Source organism: Oncorhynchus gorbuscha, linkage group LG16, assembly GCF_021184085.1.
Source record: "Oncorhynchus gorbuscha isolate QuinsamMale2020 ecotype Even-year linkage group LG16, OgorEven_v1.0, whole genome shotgun sequence".
Classification (NCBI taxonomy): Eukaryota; Metazoa; Chordata; class Actinopteri; order Salmoniformes; family Salmonidae; genus Oncorhynchus; species Oncorhynchus gorbuscha.
In genome coordinates this window covers 84,461,549-84,487,253 of record NC_060188.1, presented here as the reverse complement: position 1 = coordinate 84,487,253, position 25,705 = coordinate 84,461,549, and the positions used below count along the sequence as shown (strand labels likewise).

General features: G+C 45.6%; 1 protein-coding gene across 5 annotated transcripts in view; it reads right to left on the bottom strand.

Moving 5' to 3' along the window:
• LOC123999259 (ras-GEF domain-containing family member 1B-B-like) overlaps positions 1 to 25,705 on the bottom strand; it is a 40,436-nt gene that overhangs the window by 10,237 nt on the left and 4,494 nt on the right. For 3 of the 5 annotated variants that reach the window (XM_046304842.1, XM_046304841.1, XM_046304843.1), the window contains exon 2: positions 5,587 to 5,784. In XM_046304842.1, the coding sequence (XP_046160798.1) occupies positions 5,587 to 5,784 (198 nt within the window). Of the gene's footprint in view, positions 1 to 5,586; positions 5,785 to 9,104; positions 9,216 to 9,248; positions 9,353 to 25,705 lie in introns of those variants that run through there. The other 2 variants (XM_046304844.1, XM_046304845.1) reach the window with 2 other exon arrangements.

Sequence of the window (25,705 nt, the reverse complement as noted above, 5' to 3'; positions counted from 1 at the left end):
TGATTATCTTAATTTACCGAGGTTAGCTAGCCAGCTATTTGTCGTCCTTAACGTAGGAGACTCTGCTAGCTAGCCAACAGCTAGCCGACAGCTAGCCGACAGCTAGCCAACACCTAGCCAACGTCTACCGAATAGACTCAACAACCCGGTCGCATTCACAGGTAGTATCACATTTTCATTTCATTTCATTACAATACAACGGTTTGATTTGTTTGATCGTAGCTAGCTACATAGCCGTCTTTGTCAAAGATAATTGTGTAGTCTAGAGCGATTTTCTAGGTTAGCTAGCCAGCTATTGTCGTTCTTTTAACGCAACGTAACTTAAACAACACTGCTAGCTAGCCAGCTAGCCCCCGAATAGCAGCACTGCAGAAACTATTACACTCAACGGAACGACTTGATTAGTGTAGTGTCAACAACGCAGCCACTGCCAGCTAGCCTACTTCAGCAGTACTGTATCATTTTAATCATTTTAGTCAATAAGATTCTTGCTACGTAAGCTTAACTTCCTGAACATTCGAGACGTGTAGTCCACTTGTCATTCCAATCTCCTTTGCATTAGCGTAGCCTCTTCTGTAGCCTGTCAACTACGTGTCTGTCTATCCCTGTTCTCTCCTCTCTGCACAGACCATACAAACGCTCCACACCGCGTGGCCGCGGCCACCCTAATCTGGTGGTCCCAGCGCGCACGACCCACGTGGAGTTCCAGGTCTCCGGTAGCCTCTGGAACTGCCGATCTGCGGCCAACAAGGCAGAGTTCATCTCAGCCTATGCCTCCCTCCAGTCCCTCGACTTCTTGGCACTGACGGAAACATGGATCACCACAGACAACACTGCTACTCCTACTGCTCTCTCTTCGTCCGCCCACGTGTTGTCGCACACCCCGAGAGCTTCTGGTCAGCGGGGTGGTGGCACCGGGATCCTCATCTCTCCAAGTGGTCATTCTCTCTTTCTCCCCTTACCCATCTGTCTATCGCCTCCTTTGAATTCCATGCTGTCACAGTTACCAGCCCTTTCAAGCTTAACATCCTTATCATTTATCGCCCTCCAGGTCCCCTCGGAGAGTTCATCAATGAGCTTGATGCCTTGATAAGCTCCTTTCCTGAGGACGGCTCACCTCTCACAGTGCTGGTCGACTTTAACCTCCCCACGTCTATCTTTGACTCATTCCTCTCTGCCTCCTTCTTTCCACTCCTCTCCTCTTTTGACCTCACCCTCTCACCTTCCCCCCCTACTCACAAGGCAGGCAATACGCTCGACCTCATCTTTACTAGATGCTGTTCTTCCACTAACCTCATTGCAACTTCCCTCCAAGTCTCCGACCACTACCTTGTATCCTTTTCCCTCTCGCTCTCATCCAACACCTCCCACACTGCCCCTACTCGGATGGTATCGCGCCGTCCCAACCTTCGCTCTCTCTCCCCCGCTACTCTCTCCTCTTCCATCCTATCATCTCTTCCCTCTGCTCAAACCTTCTCCAACCTATCTCCTGATTCTGCCTCCTCAACCCTCCTCTCCTCCCTTTCTGCATCCTTTGACTCTCTATGTCCCCTATCCTCCAGGCCGGCTCGGTCCTCCCCTCCCGCCCGTGGCTCGACGACTCATTGCGAGCTCACAGAACAGGGCTCCGGGCAGCCGAGCGGAAATGGAGGAAAACTCGCCTCCCTGCGGACCTGGCATCTTTTCACTCCCTCCTCTCTACATTTTCCTCCTCTGTCTCTGCTGCTAAAGCCACTTTCTACCACTCTAAATTCCAAGCATCTGCCTCTAACCCTAGGAAGCTCTTTGCTACCTTCTCCTCCCTCCTGAATCCCCCCCCCCCTCCTCCCTCTCTGCAGATGACTTCGTCAACCATTTTGAAAAGAAGGTCGACGACATCCGATCCTCGTTTGCTAAGTCAAACGGCACCGCTGGTTCTGCTCACACTGCCCTACCCTGTGCTCTGACCTCTTTCTCCCCTCTCTCTCCAGATGAAATCTCGCGTCTTGTGACGGCCGGCCGCCCAACAACCTGCCCGCTTGACCCTATCCCCTCCTCTCTTCTCCAGACCATTTCCGGAGACCTTCTCCCTTACCTCACCTCGCTCATCAACTCATCCCTGACCGCTGGCTACGTCCCTTCAGTCTTCAAGAGAGCGAGAGTTGCACCCCTTCTGAAAAAACCTACTCTCGATCCCTCCGATGTCAACAACTACAGACCAGTATCCCTTCTTTCTTTTCTCTCCAAAACTCTTGAACGTGCCGTCCTTGGCCAGCTCTCCCGCTATCTCTCTCTGAATGACCTTCTTGATCCAAATCAGTCAGGTTTCAAGACTAGTCATTCAACTGAGACTGCTCTCCTCTGTATCACGGAGGCGCTCCGCACTGCTAAAGCTAACTCTCTCTCCTCTGCTCTCATCCTTCTAGACCTATCGGCTGCCTTCGATACTGTGAACCATCAGATCCTCCTCTCCACCCTCTCCGAGTTGGGCATCTCCGGCGCGGCCCACTCTTGGATTGCGTCCTACCTGACAGGTCGCTCCTACCAGGTGCCGTGGCGAGAATCTGTCTCCTCACCACGCGCTCTCACCACTGGTGTCCCCCAGGGCTCTGTTCTAGGCCCTCTCCTATTCTCGCTATACACCAAGTCACTTGGCTCTGTCATAACCTCACATGGTCTCTCCTATCATTGCTATGCAGACGACACACAATTAATCTTCTCCTTTCCCCCTTCTGATGACCAGGTGGCGAATCGCATCTCTGCATGTCTGGCAGACATATCAGTGTGGATGACGGATCACCACCTCAAGCTGAACCTCGGCAAGACGGAGCTGCTCTTCCTCCCGGGGAAGGACTGCCCGTTCCATGATCTCGCCATCACGGTTGACAACTCCATTGTGTCCTCCTCCCAGAGCGCTAAGAACCTTGGCGTGATCCTGGACAACACCCTATCGTTCTCAACTAACATCAAGGCGGTGGCCCGTTCCTGTAGGTTCATGCTCTACAACATCCGCAGAGTACGACCCTGCCTCACACAGGAAGCGGCGCAGGTCCTAATCCAGGCACTTGTCATCTCCCGTCTGGATTACTGCAACTCGCTGTTGGCTGGGCTCCCTGCCTGTGCCATTAAACCCCTTACAACTCATCCAGAATGCCGCAGCCCGTCTGGTGTTCAACCTTCCCAAGTTCTCTCACGTCACCCCGCTCCTCCGCTCTCTCCACTGGCTTCCAGTTGAAGCTCGCATCCGCTACAAGACCATGGTGCTTGCCTACGGAGCTGTGAGGGGAACGGCACCTCAGTACCTCCAGGCTCTGATCAGGCCCTACACCCAAACAAGGGCACTTCGTTCATCCACCTCTGGCCTGCTCGTCTCCCTACCACTGAGGAAGTACAGTTCCCGCTCAGCCCAGTCAAAACTGTTCGCTGCTCTGGCCCCCCAATGGTGGAACAAACTCCCTCACGACGCCAGGACAGCGGAGTCAATCACCACCTTCCGGAGACACCTGAAACCCCACCTCTTTAAGGAATACCTAGGATAGGATAAGTAATCCTTCTCACCCCCCCCCTTTAAGATTTAGATGCACTATTGTAAAGTGACTGTTCTACTGGATGTCATAAGGTGAATGCACCAATTTGTAAGTCGCTCTGGATAAGAGCGTCTGCTAAATGACTTAAATGTAAATGTAATAAACCCAGTATCAACCCAGCATAAACCCAGTATCAACCCAGCATCAAACCAGAATAAACCCAGTATCAAACCAGAATAAACCCAGTATCAACTCAGCATAAGCCCAGTATCAACCCAGCATAAACCCAGTATCAACCCAGCATAAACCCAGTATCAACCCAGCATAAACCCAGTATCAACCCAGCATAAACCCAGTATCAACCCAGCATAAACCCAGTATCAACTCAGCATAAACCCAGTATCAACTCAGCATAAACCCAGTATCAACTCAGCATAAACCCAGTATCAACTCAGCATAAACCCAGTATCAACCCAGCATAAACCCAGTATCAACCCAGCATAAACCCAGTATCAACCCAGCATAAACCCAGTATCAACCCAGCATAAACCCAGTATCAACCCAGCATAAACCCAGTATCAACCCAGCATAAACCCAGTATCAACCCAGCATAAACCCAGCGTAAACCCAGTATCAACCCAGCGTAAACCCAGTATCAACCCAGCGTAAACCCAGTATCAACCCAGCGTAAACCCAGCGTAAACCCAGCATAAACCCAGCATCAACCCAGCATAAAGCCAGCATAAAGCCAGTATCAACCCAGCATAAAGCCAGTATCAACCCAGCATAAACCCAGTATCAACCCAGCATAAACCCAGTATCAACTCAGCATAAACCCAGTATAAACCCAGCATAAACCCAGTATCAACTCAGCATAAACCCAGTATCAACTCAGCATAAACCCAGTATCAACCCAGCATAAACCCAGTATAAACCCAGCATAAACCCAGTATAAACCCAGCATAAACCCAGTATCAACCCAGAATAAACCCAGTATCAACCCAGCATAAACCCAGTATCAACCCAGCATAAACCCAGTATCAACCCAGCATAAACCCCCAGCATCAAACCAGAATCAACAGTATCAACCAGCATAAACCCAGTATCAACCCAGCATAAACCCAGTATCAACCCAGCATAAACCCAGTATCAACCCAGCATAAACCCAGTATCAACTCAGCATAAACCCAGTATCAACTCAGCATAAACCCAGTATCAACTCAGCATAAACCCAGTATCAACCCAGCATAAACCCAGTATCAACCCAGCATCAAACCAGAATAAAGCCAGTATCAACTCAGCATAAAGCCAGTATCAACCCAGCATAAACCCAGCATCAACCCAGTATCAACCCAGCATAAACCCAGTATCAACTCAGCATAAACCCAGTATCAACCCAGTATCAACCCAGTATCAACTCAGCATAAACCCAGCATAAACCCAGTATCAACTCAGCATAAACCCAGTATCAACTCAGCATAAACCCAGTATCAACCCAGCATAAACCCAGTATCAACCCAGCATAAAGCCAGTATCAACCCAGCATAAAGCCAGTATCAACCCAGCATAAAGCCAGTATCAACCCAGCATAAAGCCAGTATCAACCCAGCATAAAGCCAGTATCAACTCAGCATAAAGCCAGTATCAACTCAGCATAAAGCCAGTATCAACTCAGCATAAACCCAGTATCAACTTAGCATAAAGCCAGTATCAAGCCAGCATAAAGCACATACTGGCACCTTTCCTGCTATTCAGTTGTGAAATCAGCTAATAATATATTGTATACTGTACCCATTCATTCTTGGAGGATAGAACTTATGAATGCTTTATGGACTTAATTAGTACACACAACACAGAATATTCTATTTGTCCATAATAAAAGTCCATAATTTATGTTTTTGCTGTTGTCATTAGGTCCCCCTGAGAGATCGTATTGGACCAGAGATAACAGCACTAGCATCATGTTCTTGAAGAATAGAACTTGTAATGCATTGAGCCTGTTTTTACCCAAATATGTGTGTATGATTCCATTGTTCATGTTTCATGTTGTTGTTGTTCTTGGAGCAGAGATATCACTCACGTCAGGGTAGTAGTCCACTGTGGGAACTAAATGTTGTATTAGGGCCTCCAGGGAGCCAGAAACAAGACTGTTGTCATGGTAGCACATGTCCCCGTAGCTCACTTCCATGGGCTGGTGGTATTTGTGGGGATGAATGTTGTTGTTATAAGTGCTGGTACTGAACTTGCCAGCATACGGTGTCGTGGGAGGCATGTTGACCTGTTGAAGAGATGTGAAAATATAAAAACAATGTTCAATCTTTGTTGTTCTTCTCTTAAACTCCTAACTGATCACTTTATTTTTCATGGTTTCAATTCAGTGTTATTTCCCTAAGAAAGATATTGTGTGTGTCTCTGTGTGTGTGTGTGTGTGTGTGTGTGTGTGTGTGTGTGTGTGTGTGTGTGTGTGCTTGCGTGTGTAAGAGAGAGAGACAAGCTGAACTGTAACAACTTATGTAATAAGTACTAGCAGTGTGTGTGAAGTTACTATTATGTTACCCTATTACTGTATGTCGACACCATGCTGGTATAAGCCTGACTGTGTCACTGTCTCATATCCCTTCTACTGCTGAGTCTTTAGTCTACACCATGCTGGTATAAGCCTGCTTATGCCACTGTCTCATTCATCCGACATCCTGGCACATTCTAACCCTGATCTCGTTCTCCCTGCTGGCTTCCACTGTTAAGAGATTAAAGGTGTTTTCTTCTTTACCCTGTTTAAACAGGGCTAACGGAGCCAACGCGAACAGAGCCACGGAGCTTTGTATACAGTCCATTCCAATATTTGAGCCGCACAAAAGTACGTAGAACGACGTAGAAAACGACGCTCCGTCGCTGCGTTTGCAACGTGGCCTTTAAGGTGACCTGCTACAACAGGAGCTGACGATCTGAAACACAAGAGCTATTCAACCAATCACCATCCAGCATTACTACTACAGGGACCCCCCACACAGTAAAGATTAGATCTACGCTGTAACTGGAAAACAGTCAATGATATGGTAATGTTGCGTATTATCAACAATAGTGTATCATACTGTAAATGATGCATTGTGGGAAAATGTTGTGGACGGGGAAATAATTACTGTATTTTGAATGGTACTGTAATTCCATGCCACATAATACAGTGACCACTAGTGGGTGCATGTTATTGTTGTTTCTGGCTCATTGACATATTTTGAGGAGTGCCCTGTAAGAGGCTATATTTGTTGCACCAGTGAGTGAAAATGCTGTACCAATTTAACACATATGTGGTTATAGTGCCCCATCAATTTGTATAGGGGACAGACTGGAATGGCAGCAAGTCTTAAACAGTAATGTTTGAGCATTGTTTTTCATGTCCTTTTGGTCTGTTTTGCCCTGTAGTCGCTGCAGTTTGGAAGCCCTTCTTAAGGCCTCTAGAAGTGCAAGTGATCTGAAACACCAAATATTAAATAATATACTGTTATGTGTAAAAACCCTTTACCTTAGGAGCCAACCTGCTTGCACCAATCCCTTGTATTGACAGTAAATTACTGTGAAATACAAAACCCCTCCCCTCAATTAATTTAATTCATCCAATCAGATTACGGTAGCATTTACTTCTTTAAAAAAAAACATATAATACAGTCAATTTTACGGTATTGTTATTGTGTCATTACATAGCACTTGCTTTGATATCGTCTTTGTATTAATTGCAATCCGTTGTGTCACCAAAGCCCAATTTACTACCCACCATTGCGACCTGTACGCTCTCGTTGGCTGGCCCTCGCTTCATACTCGTCGCCAAACCCACTGGCTCCATGTCATCTACAAGACCCTGCTAGGTAAAGTCCCCCCTTATCTCAGCTCGCTGGTCACCATAGCATCTCCCACCTGTAGCACACGCTCCAGCAGGAATATCTCTCTAGTCACCCCCAAAACCAATTCTTTCTTTGGCCGCCTCTCCTTCCAGTTCTCTGCTGCCAATGACTGGAACGAACTACAAAAATCTCTGAAACTGGAAACACTTATCTCCCTCACTAGCTTTAAGCACCAACTGTCAGAGCATCTTACAGATTACTACACCTGTACATAGCCCACCTATAATTTAGCCCAAACAACTACCTCTTTCCCAACTGTATTTATTTAATTAATTAATTTTGCTCCTTTGCACCCCATTATTTTTTATTTCTACTTTGCACATTCTTCCACTGCAAAACTACCATTCCAGTGTTTTACTTGCTATATTGTATTTACTTTGCCACCATGGCCTTTTTTGCCTTTACCTCCCTTCTCACCTAATTTTCTCACATTGTATATAGACTTGTTTATACTGTATTATTGACTGTATGTTTGTTTTACTCCATGTGTAACTCTGTGTCGTTGTATCTGTCGAACTGCTTTGCTTTATCTTGGCCAGGTCGCAATTGTAAATGAGAACTTGTTCTCAACTTGCCTACCTGGTTAAATAAAGGTGAAATAAAAAATACAATAAAAAAATTAAAGTAGGAGTACTGTAATATGAAATATAGAATTTTACTGTAATTTTGCCTGTAAGCTATTATCAAATTCACAGTAACCCCTTTACAGTGTACAAGATAGACCTACTACATTTGAATGAAAGTGACATTCTCTGACTGACTCAACAGGCTTACACTAAACTAGCCTGGCTGGGGTTGAATGGGTTTAAAGGTTTAGGTGGAAACAGATAAGAACTCAATCTATCTGATAAAAGAGCCAATAAAATAAGAGTCAGAAAATAAGACTGATTTACAGTACATTATACTGTATCCATCTTGGATATAACCTTCAATAAGATGGATACTGTTTAGAAAATGGAGGGAATAAAATATCTCATTCCCACATGTCCCACCTTGTTTTGCCTGTTCCCTAGTCTAGAAAAAGATAAGAACTCAAATCTGATAGAGAAGCAAATGGAGGGGAATAAAATAAGATAGATATACTATATCCCTCTTGGACATGTTTTTTAAGAAATCTCATGTCTCACCCTGTTATGTTTCTCAGCCCAGTATCCAGCTAACTGTAGCAAGCTAACTAACCAATGTACTGTACTGTAGCACAGACAGGATAATCACAACCCACCCAACCCACTCCACTGGTACTGTTTATTACTCTTGACTCGCGCGGTCGTATTATGTGGAAAGCAGTCTTCCATAGAACTTGAGCTGAACCACAGTCTGTCACAACACTAGTGAGTAACGTAGGATAATGCATGCCAGGCAAGTAATTACACAGGCAGGCATTATGCTGCAGACTAAAGCAAAACAATAACACAATTGAAGTACAAAACAACTGAAATTAGCTGTAATTATATCATATATAAGTGACTGGGATTTGTAAGTGATTTTGCAAATAATTTTTGTTTGTAAAAGTCAAGATCTGCCATCATAAGACGTTTTTGTCTTCATTCAAAGTGCAACCTTCAACCCCATTGAAAGCACGGTCATTAGAAATCTATTGGGAATGCATAGCACAGCCTAACACTTGTCTGGAAAGTTCCCAGCATGTTTCCTTGTTACAAATAATAAGACTTTCATAATGGACATATTGTGATCAACTTACCCCGACTAGAAAAAAAACTAACAGACTATGTGTATCAAATACAGCTATTCCAAGTCTTTGCAAAATAATATCATATGTAAGAAATTAATCTTCAAATCACATATTTCCTCGGAAATATGTGCACAAAAAGCATATGAATACTACCGATCAGTGTTTTCAGAGCGTGAAATTCCTATTCGTATGGTCCATCCATTGTGTCCATGCAGTCCTTCGAATCACAAGTAATTTGAAACTGTGACCACGACCAGCCGTATTCAAATGACTTACAGAAAGCGGTGAAACAGCCTATAATAGGCTTAGAGGCGGATCGTTTTGCATGGCAGTAAGCCAATCACAGTGAAGAATCAGAAAAAGCGAAACGTTAGCGCACTCTCATTGGTCAGTTTGCCAGCCATCGATTCTCTTTCCAATCACAGTGAAGAACCAGAAAAAGCGAAACGTTAGCGCACTCTCATTGGTCAGTTTGCCAGCCATCGATTCTCTTTGAACGACATAGGACCATAATGTTATATATAATGTTTTGTGAGAAGGAAAAAGTGAAAAGGACATTTGCTAGAGAGGTAGAGGGAGTGTGTGAAGGCATATGGCATGGCCAGGTTTTTTGCGCTCTCCAACAGCTCTGGTCCACCATATGGGGTGTGAAATACAGTACCAGTGAAAAGTTTGGACACACCTACTCATTCAAATGTTTTTCTTTATTTTACTCTTTTTTTACAAAATATAATAATAGTAAATGCATCAACACTATGAAATAACACATATGGAATCATGTAGTAACCAAAACAAATCAAAATATATTTTAGATTCTTCAAAGTAGATCAGTCAATACAGAACATTTCAAGAACTTTGAAAGTTTCTTCAACTGCAGTCGCAAAAACCATCAAGCGCAATGATGAAACTGGCTCTCACGAGGACCGCCACAGGAAAGGAAGACATATTTACCTCTGCTGCAGAGGATAAGTTCATTAGAGTTAACTGTACCTCAGAAATTGTAGCCCAAATAAACACTTCACAGAGTTCAAGTAACACATCTCAGCATCAACTGTTTAGAAGAGACTGCATGAATCAAGCCTTCATGGTCGAATTGCTGCAAAGAAACTACTACTAAAGAACACCAAAAATAAGAAGAGACTTGCTTGGGCCAAGAAACACGAGTAACATACATTAGAACAGTGGAAATCTGTCATTTGGTGCTCATTATATGTGGGAACTCCTTCAAGACTGTTGGAAAAGCGGTCCAGGTGAAGATGTTTGAGAGAATGTCAAGAGCGTGCAAAGCTGTCATCAAGGCAAAGGGCGGCTACTTTTAAGAATCTAAAATATATTTTGATTTGTTGAACACGTTTTTGATTACTACATAATTCTATATGTGTTATTTTATAGTTGATGTCTTCACTATTATTCTACAATGTAGAAAATAGTAAAAATAAAGAAAACCCCTTGAATGAGTAGGTGTCCAAACGTTTGACTGGTACATACTGTCTAAATTGTCTCAGACCTTGTGGTTTTACATTTGAAAATACTTTACAGTAAGAATAAAAAATACAAAATGTCACGTCCTGACCATAAAGGGTCCGTATTTTCTATGGTATAGTAGGTCAGGGGGTAGTCAGACTGGGGGTAGTCTAGTTTATTTATATGTGGGTTCTAGGTTTGTTTTTCCATGTTGGTGATTGTGTATGATTCCCAATTAGAGGCAGCAGGTAGTCGTTGTCTCTAATTGGGGATCATATTTAAGTAGCTGTTTTTCCCCACCTGTGTTTATGGGATATGGTTTTGAGTTAGTGCACGTAGCATCTCTGTAGTCACGGTTCGTTGTTAGTTTATTGTTTATTTGTTTTTGTCTTTACGTTTCACTTTATCATTAAAATGATGTGGAACTCAACATCTGCTGGGCCTTGGTCCGTTTCTACAAACGATCGTGACACTAAAGCACTACAGTCATGCAATTATTACACATTTTGGCAAGAACCAAATGAACAAGCACACATTTTCAACTAGTGTTTCATTCATTACTGATGATTAGTTTGACTTTATAATCTATTAACTGAAAGTTTATAAATGTTACCAATGTATTGGTAATAAAAAAAATGATACATCAATTGGACATAAATCAATTGAAATGCCAAATTCAGCATAAATCATGACCATTGAAAGTTGATCAATGGAACTTGAGAAACAAACATCTTTTCTGATAGCTACAGATGTTTTAGTAGCAATGACCCGCCTCCATCAACAGTGGGTGTGTCATCTTAAAATTGGAGCCAAAAGGGAGGAGGTCAGAGATCTGGCAGTGTGTTGCCAGGACAACAAACTCTATCCTCAACATCAGCAAGACAAAAGAGCTGATCTTGTTTGACTTTTACTAATATTTCTCTATTTTCTTTCTCTCTGCATTGTTGGAAAGGGTAAGGAAGCATTTCACCGTTAGTCAAGACCTGTTGTTTACAAAGCATGTGACGAATACAATTTGATTTGAGTCATATTACATAAGGATGGTTTCATGATTTACAGAGAACAGAGTGTGGGCCCCAGGTTGTGGGTGGTATTCATTTACAGCCTCTCAATCATAGTCTTACATCATTGTTCACGCAGGAAAAGCCAAAGCCTGCAATGCCTATAGGCTACGTTCTATTCTACTGCACCTACACTCACGCCAGCCACCTGAAAGCACTGCTAGCTGGAGATGGCTTCCGGCTTGGCTTCAGCTTGGTGAGGGCCCTTGTGGAGCCTTTCTATTAGATTCAACCCACAGTGCTAGGGCACGGGGGCCACAGCTTCCCTCAGAGAGGCAGTATATAACTCGACTGACACACACACACACACACTGACATCATAAGCTAGTGCACTGACTGACTCCTGCCTTCCATAAACACTCAGATTGAGCTTCCACCCACACACTCCTCTCTCTCTCTCTCTCCTTTCTGTATCCCCTCTCTCTCCTCTCTCTCTCTCCCCTCCATCTCTCCTCTCTCTCCTCCTCTCTCTCTTCTCTCCCCTCTTTCTCCTCTCTCCCCTCTTTCTCCCTTCTCGCTCTTCCTGTCCTCTCTCCCTGTCCTCTCTCCCCTCTCCCCTCTCTCACCCCCCTCTCTCCTCTCACTCCATCTCTCTCTCCTTCCTCTCGTTATCCCCTCTCTCCTCTCTTTATCCCCTCTCACCATTCTCTCTCTCCTCCCTCTCTCCCCTTGCCCCTCTCTCTCTCCTCTATCTCTCCCATCTCTCCCCCATCTCTCCCTTTATCCCCTCTCTCTCCTCTCTTTATCCCCTCACTCTCTCCTCTCACCCTTCTCTCTCTTCCCTCTCTCTCTCTCCCTTCTCTCTCTCCTCTCTCACCTCTCCCCCCTCTCTCTCTCTCTCTCTCTCTCTCTCTCTCTCTCTCTCTCTCTCTCTCTCTCTCTCTCTCTCTCTCTCTCTCTCTCTCTCTCTCTCTCTCTCTCTCTCTCTCTCTCTCTCTCTCTCTCTCTCTCTCTCTCTCTCTCTCTCTCTCTCTCTCTCTCTCCCTCTCTCTCTCCCTCTCTCTCCTCCCCTCTCCCCTCTCTCTCCCCCTCTCTCCCCCATCTATCCCACCTCTCCCTCTTTTCTCCCTCTCCCCTCTCTCCCCATCTATCCCACCTCTCCCTCTTTTCTCCCTTTATCCCCTCTCTCTCTCCTCTCTTTATCCCCTCACTCTCTCCTCTCACCCTTCTCTCTCTTCCCTCTCTCTCTCTCCCTTCTATCTCTCCTCTCTCACCTCTCCCCCTCTCTCTCCTCTCTTCCCCCCCTCTCTCTCTCTCTCCTCTATCCCTTCTCTCCCCTCTTTATCCCCTCCCTCTCCTCTCACCTCTCTCACTTATCTCCCCTCCCTCTTTCCTCTCTTTATCCCCTCTCTCCTCTCTTTATCCCCTCTCTCCTCTCACCCTTCTCTCTCTTCTCTCTCTCCCATCTCTCCCTCTTATCCCTTTATCCCCTCTCTCTCTCCTCTCTTTATCGCCTCACTCTCTCTCACCCTTCTCTCTTTCCTCTCTCCCGTCTATCTCTCCTCTCTCACCTCTCCCCCCTCTTCTCTCCCCTCTTCCTTCTCTCTCCTCTTTCCCGCTCTCCCTTCTCTCTTCCCTCTCTATCCCTTCTCTCTCCCCTCTCTCTCCCCTCTCCCTCCCCTCACCCCTATCACTTATCTCCCCTCCCTCTTTCCTCTCTTTATCCCATCTCTCCTCTCTTTATCCCCTCACTCTCTCCTCTCACCCTCCTCTCTCTCTCTCTCTCCTCCCTCTTCCCTCTCTCTCTCTCTCCTCTATCCATTCTCTCTCCCCTCTCTCTCCCCTCATCTCCCTTCCCTCTCTTTCCTCTCCCTTCCCTCTCTTTCCTCTCTTTATCCCCTCTCTCCCTTCTCTCTTCTCTCTCCTCTCGCCCCTCTCTTTATCCCCTCACCCTTCCCTATCTCCTCTCACTCCTCTCACATATCTCTCCACTCTCTCTCCCCTATATCTCTCTTCCCTCTCTTTACCCTTCTCTCTCCTCTCTCTCTCCCCCATCACCCTTCTCTCTTTCCTCTCTTTATCCCCTCTCTATTTATCCCCTCACTCTCTCCCATATCTCTTCCCTCTCTCTATCCACCCCCTCTCCCCTTTCTCTCCTCCCACTCCTCACTCTCCCCTCTTTCTCTCCCCTCTCTCCCTCATCTCCCTTCCCTCTCTTTATCCCCTCACCCTTCTCTCTTCCCTCTCTCGCTCCTCTCTCGCCCCTCTCTCTCTCTCCTATCACTCCTCTCCCATATCTCTCCACTCTCTCTCCCATGTCTCTCTTCCCTCTCTTTATCCCCCCTCTCTCTCCTCTCTTAATCCCCCTCTCTCCCCCTCTCCCATCTCCCTTCTCTCTTTCTCCCCTCTCCTTTATTTATCCCCTCTCTCTCTCTCTCTCTCTCTCCCCCTCTCTCCCCTTTCTCTCCCCTCTCCCCCATCTCTCTTTCCTCTCTTTATCCCCACTCTCCTCTCACCCTTCTCTCTTCTCTCTCCTCCCGCTCTCTCCTCCCGCCCCTCACCCCTCCCCTTATCCCCTCACCCTTCTCTCTTCCCTCTCTCTATCTCCTCTAACTCCTCTCAAATATCTCTCCACTCTCTCTCCCCTCTCTCCCATATCTCTCTTCCCTCTCTTTATCCCTTCTCTCTCCCCTCTCTCTCCCCCATCACCCTTCTCTCTTTCCTCTCTTTATCCCCTCTCCTTTATTTATCCCCTCACTCTCACTCCTCTCTCCCATATCTCTTCCCTCTCTTTATCCACCCTCTCTCCCCTTTCTCTCCTCCCACTCCTCGCTCTCTCCCCTCTCTCTTCCCTCTCTCTCCTCCCCTCTCTCGCCCCTCTCTCTCTCTCTCTCCTATCCCCCCTCTCCCATCTCCCTTCTCTCTTTCTCCCCTCTCCTCTATTTATCCCCTCACTCTCTCCTCTCACCCCTCTCTCTCTCCCATATCTCTTCCCTCTTTATCCCCTCTCTCCTCTCGCCCCCCTCTCCCTTCTCTCTCTCGCCCCTCTCTCTCCCTCTCTCTTTCCTCCCTTTATCCCCTCTCTCTCTCTCCTCTCTTTATCCCCTCACACCCTTCTCTTCCCCCTCTCCCCTCTCACTCTCCTCGCTCTTCCCTCACTACCCTCTTTCTCCTCTCTCTTCCTCTCTCTCCCTCCTATCACTCCCCTCTCTTTCCTCTCTTTATCCCCTCTCTCCTCTCACCCTTCTCACCTCCTTTGTCCCACCTTCCACACATGCGGTGACCTCACCCATTACAACCAGCATGTCCAGAGATACAACCTCTCTCATCATCACCCAGTGCCTGGGCTTACCTCCTCTGTACCCGCACCCCACCGTACCCCTGTCTGCGCATTATGCCCTGAATATATTCTACCATGCCCGGAAACCTGCTCCTCTTATTCTCTGTCCCCAACGCTCTAGGCGACCAGTTTTGATAGCCTTTAGCCGCACCCTCATACTACTCCTTCTCTGTTCCGCGGGTGATGTGGAGGTAAACCCAGGCCCTGCATGTCCCCAGGCACCCTCATTTGTTGACTTCTGTGATCGAAAAAGCCTTGGTTTCATGCATGTCAACATCAGAAGCCTCCTCCCTAAGTTTGTTTTACTCACTGCTTTAGCAAACTCTGCTAACCCTGATGTCCTTGCTGTGTCTGAATCCTGGCTCAGGAAGGCCACCAAAAATTCAGAGATTTCCATACCCAACTATAAAATCTTCCTTCAAGATAGAACTGCCAAAGGGGGAGGAGTTGCAGTCTACTGCAGAGATAGCCTGCAAAGTAATGTCATACTTTCCAGGTCCATACCCAAACAGTTCGAACTACTAATTTTGAAAATTACTCTCTCCAGAAATAAGTCTCTCACTGTTGCCGCCTGCTACCGACCCCCCTCAGCTCCCAGCTGTGCCCTGGACACCATTTGTGAATTGATCGCCCCCCATCTAGCTTCAGAGTTTGTTCTGTTAGGTGACCTAAACTGGGATATGCTTACCACCCCGGCAGTCCTACAATCTAAGCTAGATGCCCTCAATCTCACACAAATCATCAAGGAACCCACCAGGTACAACCCTAACTCTGTAAACAAGGGCACCCTCATAGACGTCATCCTGACCAACTGGCCCTCCAAATACACCTCCCGCTGTCTTCAACCAGGATCTCAGCGATCACTGCCTCATTGCCTGTATCCTCTACGGAGCCGCAGTCAATCGACCACCCCCATCACTGTCAAACGCTCCCTAAAACACTTCTTTGAGCAGGCCTTTCTAATCGACCTGGCCCGGGTATCCTGGAAGGACATTGACCTCATCCCGTCAGTTGAGGATGCCTGGTTATTCTTTAAAAGTAACTTCCTCACCATTTTAGATACGCATGCTCCGTTCAAAAAATGCAGAACTAAGAACAGATACAGCACTTGGTTCACTCCAGACCTGACTGCCCTCGACCAGCACAAAAACATCCTGTGGCGGACTGCAATAGCATCGAATAGTCCCCGCGATATGCAACTGTTCAGGGAAGTCAGGAACCAATACACGCAGTCAGTCAGGAAAGCTAAGGCCAGCTTCTTCAGGCAGAAGTTTACATCCTGTAGCTCCAACTCCAAAATGTTCTGGGACATTGTGAAGTCCATGGAGAACAAGAGCACCTCCTCCCAGCTGCCCACTGCACTGAGGCTAGGTAACACGGTCACCACCGATAAATCCATGATTATCGAAAACTTCAATAAGCATTTCTCAACGGCTGGCCATGCCTTCCGCCTGGCTACTCCAACCTCGGCAAACAGCTCCGCCCCCCCCCCCCCCCCACAGCTCCTTGCCCAAGCCTCTCCAGGTTCTACTTTACCCAAATCCAGATAGCAGATGTTCTGAAAGAGCTGCAAAACCTGGACCCGTACCAATCAGCTGGGCTTGACAATCTGGACCCTCTATTTCTGAAACTATCCGCCGCCATTGTCGCAACCCCTATTACCAGCCTTTTCAACCTCTCATATCGTCTGAGATCCCCAAGGATTGGAAAGCTGCCGCGGTCATCCCCTCTTCAAAGGGGGAGACACCCTGGACCCAAACTGTTACAGACCTATATCCATCCTGCCCTGCCTATCTAAGGTCTGCGAAAGCCAAGTCAACAAACAGGTCACTGACCATCTCGAATCCCACCGTACCTTCTCCGCTGTGCAATCTGGTTTCCGAGCCGGTCACGGGTGCACCTCAGCCACACTCAAGGTACTAAACGATATCATAACCGCCATCGATAAAAGACAGTACTGTGCAGCCGTCTTCATCGACCTTGCCAAGGCTTTCGACTCTTTCAATCACCATATTCTTATCGGCAGACTCAGTAGCCTCGGTTTTTCGGATGACTGCCTTGCCTGGTTCACCAATTACTTTGCAGACAGAGTTCAGTGTGTCAAATCAGAGGGCATGCTGTCCGGTCCTCTGGCAGTCTCTATGGGGGTGCCACAGGGTTCAATTCTCGGGCCGACTCTTTTCTCTGTATATATCAATGATGTTGCTCTTGCTGCGGGCGATTCCCTGATCCACCTCTACGCAGACGACACCATTCTATATACTTTCGGCCCGTCATTGGACACTGTGCTATCTAACCTCCAAACGAGCTTCAATGCCATACAGCACTCCTTCCGTGGCCTCCAACTGCTCTTAAACGCTAGTAAAACCAAATGCATGCTTTTCAACCGATCGCTGCCTGCACCCGCATGCCCGACTAGCATCACCACCCTGGATGGTTCCGACCTTGAATATGTGGACATCTATAAGTACCTAGGTGTCTGGCTAGACTGCAAACTCTCCTTCCAGACTCATATCAAACATCTCCAATCGAAAATCAAATCAAGAGTCAGCTTTCTATTCCGCAACAAAGCCTCCTTCACTCACGCTGCCAAGCTTACCCTAGTAAAACTGACTATCATACCGATCCTCGACTTCGGCGATGTCATCTACAAAATGGCTTCCAACACTCTACTCAGCAAACTGGATGCAGTTTATCACAGTGCCGTCCGTTTTTGTCACTAAAGCACCTTATACCACCCACCACTGCGACTTGTATGCTCTAGTCGGCTGGCCCTCGCTACATATTCGTCGCCAGACCCACTGGCTCCAGGTCATCTACAAGTCTATGCTAGGTAAAGCTCCGCCTTATCTCAGTTCACTGGTCACGATGGCAACACCCATCTGTAGCACGCGCTCCAGCAGGTGTATCTCAATGATCATCCCTAAAGCAAACACCTCATTTGGCCGCCTTTCGTTCCAGTACTCTGCTGCCTGTGACTGGAACGAATTGCAAAAATCGCTGAAGTTGGAGACTTTTATCTCCCTCACCAACTTCAAACATCTGCTATCTGAGCAGCTAACCGATCACTGCAGCTGTACATAGTCTATTGATAAATAGCACACCCATTTTCACCTACCTCATCCCCATACTGTTTTTATTTATTTACTTTTCTGCTCTTTTGCACACCAATATCTCTACCTGTACATGACCATCTGATCATTTATCACTCCAGTGCTAATCTGCAAAATTGTAATTATTCGCCTACCTCCTCATGCCTTTTGCACACATTGTGTATAGACTTTTTTCTACTGTGTTATTTTTTTCTTTTTTTCTACTGTGTTATTTACTTGTTAATTGTTTACTCCATGTGTAACTCTGTTGTCTGTTCACACTGCTATGCTTTATCTTGGCCAGGTCGCAGTTGCAAATGAGAACTTGTTCTCAACTAGCCTACCTGGTTAAATAAAGGTGAAATAAACCATTCTCTCTCTTCCCTCTCTCCTCTCACTCCTCTCTCTCCCCCATGTCTCTTCCCTCTCTTTATCCCCTCTCACCCTTCTCCCTCTTCCCTCTTTCCTCCCCCTCTATCTCTTCCCTCTCTTTATCCCCTCTCTCTCTCTCTCTCTCCTCTCTTTATCCCTTCTCTCCCCTCACCCTCTTTCTCCCCTCAATCTCCACTCTCTCCCTTCTCCCCATCCTCTCTTTATCCCCTCACTCTCTGCTCTCACCCCTCGCTCTCTCCCCCTCTCTCTCTCTTTTTCTCTCCCCCTCTCTCTCTCTTTTACCCTCTCTCTCTCTCTCTTTTACCCCCTCTCTCTCTTTCTCCCCCTCTCTCTCTCTTGCTTTCTCCCCCTCTCTCTCGCTTTCTCCCCCTCTCTCTCTCTCTCTCTCGCTTTCTCCCCCTCCCTCTCTCTCTCGCATTCTCCCCCTCTCTCTCTCTCTCGCTTTCTCCCCCTCTCTCTCTCTCTCGCTTTCTCCCCTCTCTCTCTTGCTTTCTCCCCCTCTCTCTTTCTTGCTTTCTCCCCCTCTCTCTTTCTTGCTTTCTCCCCTCTCTCTTTCTTGCTTTCTCCCCCTCTCTTTTCTTGCTTTCTCCCCTCTCTCTTTCTTGCTTTCTCCCCCTCTCTCTTTCTTGCTTTCTCCCCCTCTCTTTTCTTGCTTTCTCCCCCTCTCTCTTTCTTGCTTTCTCCCCTCTCTCTTTCTTGCTTTCTCCCCCTCTCTCTTTCTTGCTTTCTCCCCTCTCTCTTTCTTGCTTTCTCCCCCTCTCTTTCTTGCTTTCTCCCCCTCTCTCTTTCTTGCTTTCTCCCCCTCTCTCTTTCTTGCTTTCTCCCCTCTCTCTTTCTTGCTTTCTCCCCTCTCTCTTTCTCCCCTCTCTTTATTTCTCCCCTCTCTCTCCCCTCTCTTTCTCCCTCTCTTTCTTTCTCCCCCTCTCTCTCTTTCTTTCTCCCCCTCTCTCTTTCTTTCTCCACCTCTCTCTTTCTTTCTCCACCTCTCTCTTTCTTTCTCCACCTCTCTCTTTCTTTCTCCACCTCTCTCTTTCTTTCTCCACCTCTCTCTTTCTTTCTCCACCTCTCTCTTTCTTTCTCCACCTCTCTCTTTCTTTCTCCACCTCTCTCTTTCTTTCTCCACCTCTCTCTTTCTTTCTCCACCTCTCTCTTTCTTTCTCCACCTATCTCTCCTCTCAGGTGAAAACCAGGCAGGACTCATCACTTCACAATGGACCCCTCTTCTATTACTGAGGATGCTTGATGTTCAGTTACGTGATGATGAAGGGATGTTGTTTTCTGTGTTCTGTTGGTTGAAAATAAATCTGGAGGAGTTGTATTGTTTGGTTTAGTGTAGAATCCAGGATGTGTTGTAGTTGATGTTTTAAATGTCTTTATAAAGTTTTGTTAACAGTAAGAAACACATCATTTATGGTATTGTACCTCTATTAGTCTGACTTCATAGTACCAACATAACACCAACTCTCATTGCATTGTTCATTATCACTTACAATATTGCGTTAATAACCATGTGCCCTAATAACAATAATAATGCACAGGGAAGAAAACACATGATTCTCCAACATTAAGAGAATGGAAGAATAAAATGCTTTATAATTTAAATATTGAAAAGTATCTGTCAACAGACAGAAACAACATAATACAATTTGAAGTCATATGAGGCAGAGTCTTACAAGTATTAGAAACAGCGTTGGATGTGGACGCGGTGGGAACATGTAAGTCTGAGCAAGTGTGATGTCATTAATGTTTGTGGAAATGTATTTATGTATATGTGATGCAGTGGCGATCAGTGCCATCTAAAATGAGGGAGGAAGATTTGTTTAATTAGCATGGTCTTATTTCTATTACAGCATAATGGATGACTATCATTCATATTCCATTCACCCAGTTCAATGTAACAGCAATAGGTTTAGGCTACTGCATGAAACTAGAATTTTCTACAACCTAGCTTATGAATGAAAGTTTACAACGTAGGTGCACACAGGTCGAGAGACAAATGAGGTGACAAACAGTGACACATGGACAGACAGTGACACATTCAATACCGCCTTGCACACTCTTGTCTGCATCTAGCTGAATATAGGATGTAATCATTTGTCCAACAGTTAAAACGAGAGTTTCTATTCAAGTATGTTTATCCTCGTTTTGTTCTGTTTGCTTCCGTTTAAGAAAAGTTAAGCAGAATCGGCGGAATGAATACACCCCTGATCACGCGTAAACACACAGCCATGTTGTATTCCTCCTCGCATCCATGCACTCTTCTCACCTCTTCCCTTCACTTGTGGACTTCAATGCACAACACATCAGCTGTTCGTGACCAGGTGAGAAAATCTTCATATCATAACCACTAACCGCTACACACAGCCTACATCGTTGTCACCATATTAGCTAAAGTAACGTCATAGTCAGCATAGCTAAACGAACTAATGCATTAGTAAACCCTCTACAATCCTGCAGTAACATTACAGTGTATAGTCAGTAAGCAGTTACACCGGTGGGCCCCAGTGGCAATAAATGAGCAAATTCAAAAGTTTACATTGACTTGAAAGACTTTCAGTGTTGTGTTGGAAAGTCATAGCCAGCCAGGTAACATAGCATCTCTCTGTTTGAGCAGGGTGTTTCAGTAGGCTAAACTAGCTAGCTGCATTTGCTAGATAATTAAGTGAAACTGAAAAAAATGATAATCTCTCTCTCATATATATATATATATATATGAGAGAGAGATTATCATTTTTTTCTCTTGCTTCTTCATTTTGGAAGAAATGAATTAGCTATTGTCCTTCTCTCTCTTTGAGCCATCTACTCACCACATTTTATACACTACAGTGCTAGCTAGCTGTAGCTTATGCTTTCAGTACTATATTACTTCTCTGATCCATTGATTGGGTGGACAACATGTCAGTTCATGCTGCAAGCTCTGATAGGTTGGAGGATGTCCTCCGGAAGTTGTCATAATTACTGTGTAAGTCTATGGAAGGAGGTGAGAACCATGAGCCTCCTAAATGTTGTATTGAAGTCAATGTACCCAGAGGAGGATGGAAGCTAGCTGTCCTCTGGCTACACCATGGTGCTACCCCACAGAGTGCTGTTGTGGCTACTGTAGACCTTTGAAAAATAGTGTGTTTAATCAATTATTTGGTGACGTGATTATATTTAGTTAAGTTTAATCTAAAAAGGATAACTTTTTAAATGTTTTACAATTGTTTTTAAATTAAATTCACTTAGGATGGTCCTCCATTGATGTGATGTTGTGTATTGTTTTTGTTTATGTATGTTTTTGTTTGTTGTAAAAAAAAACTGTAGAAAACACGGGGTCACCAAACATCAACGTAGCATGGCTGTGTTATTGTTTAAGTGGGATTACAGACGGACCACTTTGTGAGATCAGAGGATAGACTGGCTGGGGTAGAGGGGGGAGACTGGTGGATATGAGGGAGGGGTGCCTATCTGACTCAGAAATCTTTCAGTAAGTCCTATAGTTCCCCAGTGGCATGTGAGTCAGCAGCCGATCTCTCCCATTTTACCCGACTAGGTCCAACATGGAGCTTTCCCTGTTAGACAAGTTAGACTTAACGACCCTGCAAAGTATTCTGTCTCCAGCCACTGTCTGACGGAAAGCCTAATGGGTGTCAACTGACACATTCACTCTGCATGCAACACTGGTATGAATGACACACACACATGCACACACGCTCACAGACAAGAAAAGGATCCAAACATTTCAAAGGTCCCTGTATGCGTGGCACTCAAGGGTACAGAAAGAATCTCCTTGTCCAAACAGCTAGGCTGCCCACGACAGCTGAAACAGGGCAGTACCTTCTCCTCCACACAGCTAGGCTGCCCACGACAGCTGAAACAGAGCAGTACCTTCTCCTCCACACAGCTAGGCTGCCCACGACAGCTGAAACAGAGCAGTACCTTCTCCTCCACACAGCTAGGCTGCCCACGACAGCTGAAACAGAGCAGTACCTTCTCCTCACACAGCTAGGCTGCCCACGACAGCTGAAACAGAGCAGTACCTAGACAATTGCTTTGCCCTAGTTTTTTGTCAGGCCCGCATACTGGAGGCCACGCCCTGCAAGCCTGTATACCTGGCCGAGACTGCCAAATATCAGCGCCACCAGCTTGCACCTACACCCGAGGCATCCCAGCATGCCACGAGGGGCTGGTATTTAAGCAGCTTCTTGGCAAAGGCCTGCTCCATGGAGCTGTCAACTGAACAGCCCACTTCCAAAAGGAGCACCTCCCCCCGGCCTCCCCCCACAACAACAATATCTGCCATATTTGGCACACGGGAAAACAAATCAACATCAAACCAGCTTCCCTTTAGACAATAATAATGATTATATATATATATATAAACATACATACATAGATACATAGATACATAGATACATACATACATACATACATACATACATACATACATACATACATACATACATACATACATACATACACACACAGCACTATGGATGATTACAGAGCTCTTTGTGTGTCAGAGTGACGAGGGACCGAGTTACTAGCCAGAAGTTATACACTCTTTTGGCAGAATCTGGTTGTTTTATACGCCCCCACACACTATGCCCACCTCCTCCACCCTCTGTTTCCCCCTCCTGTCTGTTTTCAATGAGGACTTCTGGTAAATGGAAAGTGTCAGTGGAGGAGAGCCCCTGTTTCCCGGAGATCATGCACCATTACTTCTATGTCACATGCAGACATATTCGTTGGAGAATATTGTGAAAGAAACTCAAGAAGATAGCTGTGTTTAATTGGCTTAGAACTGAGAAGCCATGTGTATATTTGGAGATGGCCCAATAGGAATGGTCTATTGGGTCTACATTCATGTCTGTGAAGGTGATTTACTGTAAGCTATACAAGGATTTATTGCAGTTTACTGTAAACTATGCTTGTAGCTGCTGCGGTCTACAGATGTGGCTCTCCTAGTTTTAGTGATCTTGGCATCCATTGGCCAGCTACTCAAGACTATAGTTTTAGTGGAAAATATAGTACTTTATATCCATCCACAACAAACTATCATTGCGTTCTTTTATTAAACCAGGACCAGTCTGTAAGCGTTGTACAATGGGGTTTAGTTGAACTATATTTACTCCAGTGGCAAGGAGTGTTTTTACACCATGCTACTGTTTCACAACATGTGCTGCTTTGTTTTCTCTCTCTGCCTGGTAGAAAGTAATAGGGCTGAAAGTGTTTTCAGCCACGGCCAGGGCCATGTGCCTTGCTGCAGGTGCATGGGGCATATGAATGTGACAAACAGGAAGCAGTGTGTTCCCTGCAGGCCTGCTGTGTGGGACACCCTGAACTCACGACCGTCACTATATAGAGAGCTAATCCTCAATCTGAGAACACCAGTGTTATATTGAGTTGTCAGTATAATCTCTTCCAGATACTTGAGATTATAAAGTTCAGTGAGTCAGTGCTCCAAGTTAACCATTCTGTTTACTGAAGTCTGTGTGCACAAGGGGCATGGTTTGTGTGTGTCTGGTAACTTGACCTGATTTGGACATAAATGGGGTGGGAACGGGGAAGAGAAGGGGGCGTTCAGGAAGATGAGGAAACTAGAAGAGAACACCCTAGACATAACTGTTCCTACAGCCCCCCCTGCCTGCCCACCTGCCCTCCCTCCCCCACAAGAGAGGTCTGAACTGGTCTGGTTCAACAATGAGTGCATCACATCTTGTCACAGCAAACAATGCGTCACATCTTGTCACAGCAAACATTGCCTGTGGGACAAGAATGTTTTTGGGACAGTTAGTTTTTGTTCTGGTCCCTTCTGGGTATTTAGTCTAATTTTAGTCTACTTACTAAACAGTTTAAGAGTTACTCACTGATTGTGATTTGGTTCTACAGTAATTGCTGAGACCAGGGCATTTTGTCTTTAAATGGTAAACAGCTGTGCCACAGATCTGTTTGTACTCTTGCCAACTCCACTGCCGTCATTGTCAAACCAAACATTGGCATGACAATGAGGGACAAGGAGTTGGCATGATGGCACAAACAGACTGGCACTGACAACTTGGATGGAAAATGACTGAGGATAATAGCGGACGATATTGCCACTCCTATTTGCCATATCTTCAATTTACACCTACTAGAAAGTGTGTGCCCTCAAGCCTGGAGGGAAGCAGAAGTCATTCCGGTACCTACGAATAGTAAAACCCCCTTTACTGGCTAAAATAGCTGACCAATCAGTCTGTTACCAACCCTTAGTAAACGGTTGGAAAAAAAAATTGGGTTTATAGATACAATGCTATTTTACAGTAAACAAATTGACAAAACAGACTTTCAGCATGCTTATAGGGAAGGACATTCAACAAGCACTTTCACAAATGACTGATAATTGGCTGAGAGAAATTGATGATAAAAAGATTGTGGGGGCTGTTTTGTTAGACTTAAGTGGGCCTTTTGATAGTATTGATCATAGTCTCTGCTGGAAAAACATGTGTTGTGGCTTTACACTCCCTGCTATATTGTGGATAAAGATTAACCTAACAGAACACAGAGGATGTTATTTAATGGAAGCCTCTCCAACATAATCCAGGTAGAATCAGGAATTCCCCTGGGCAGCTGTCGAGGCCCCTTCTTTTTTCCATATTTACTAACGACATGCCACTGGCTTGGAGTAAAGCCAGAGTGTCTATGTATGTGGATCACTCAACACTATACACGTCAGCTACTACAGCGACTGAAATGACTGCAAAGAGCTGCAGTTATTTTCAGAATGGGTGGCAAGTTAGCCTGAAATATTTCCAAAACTAAACGCATTGTATTTGGGACAAATCCTTCACTTAACCCTAAACCTCAACTAAACCTAAACCGTAATGAATAATGTGGAAAATGAGCAAGTTGAGGTGACTAAACTGCTTGGAGTAACCCTGGATTGTAAACTGTCATGGTCAAAACATATTTATACAACAGTAGCTAAATTGGGGAGAAATCTGTCCACAATAAAGCGCTGCTCTGCCTTAACACTATCAACAAGGCAGGTCCTACAGGCCCTAGTTGTCTCACCTGGACTACTTTTCAGTTGTGTGGTCAGGTGCCACAAATAGGGAAAATTACAGTTGGCTCAGAACAGGATAGCATGGCTGGCACTTAAATCTACATGGAGAGCTAACATTAAAGATATGCATGTCAATGTCTCATGGCTCAAAGTGGAGGAGAGATTGACTTCATCAATACTAGTTTTTGTAAGAAGTTTTGACATGCTAAATGCACCGAGCTGTGTGTTTAAACTGCTACCACACATCTTGGCCACCCATGCATACCCAACAAGACATGCCACCAGAGGTCTCTTCA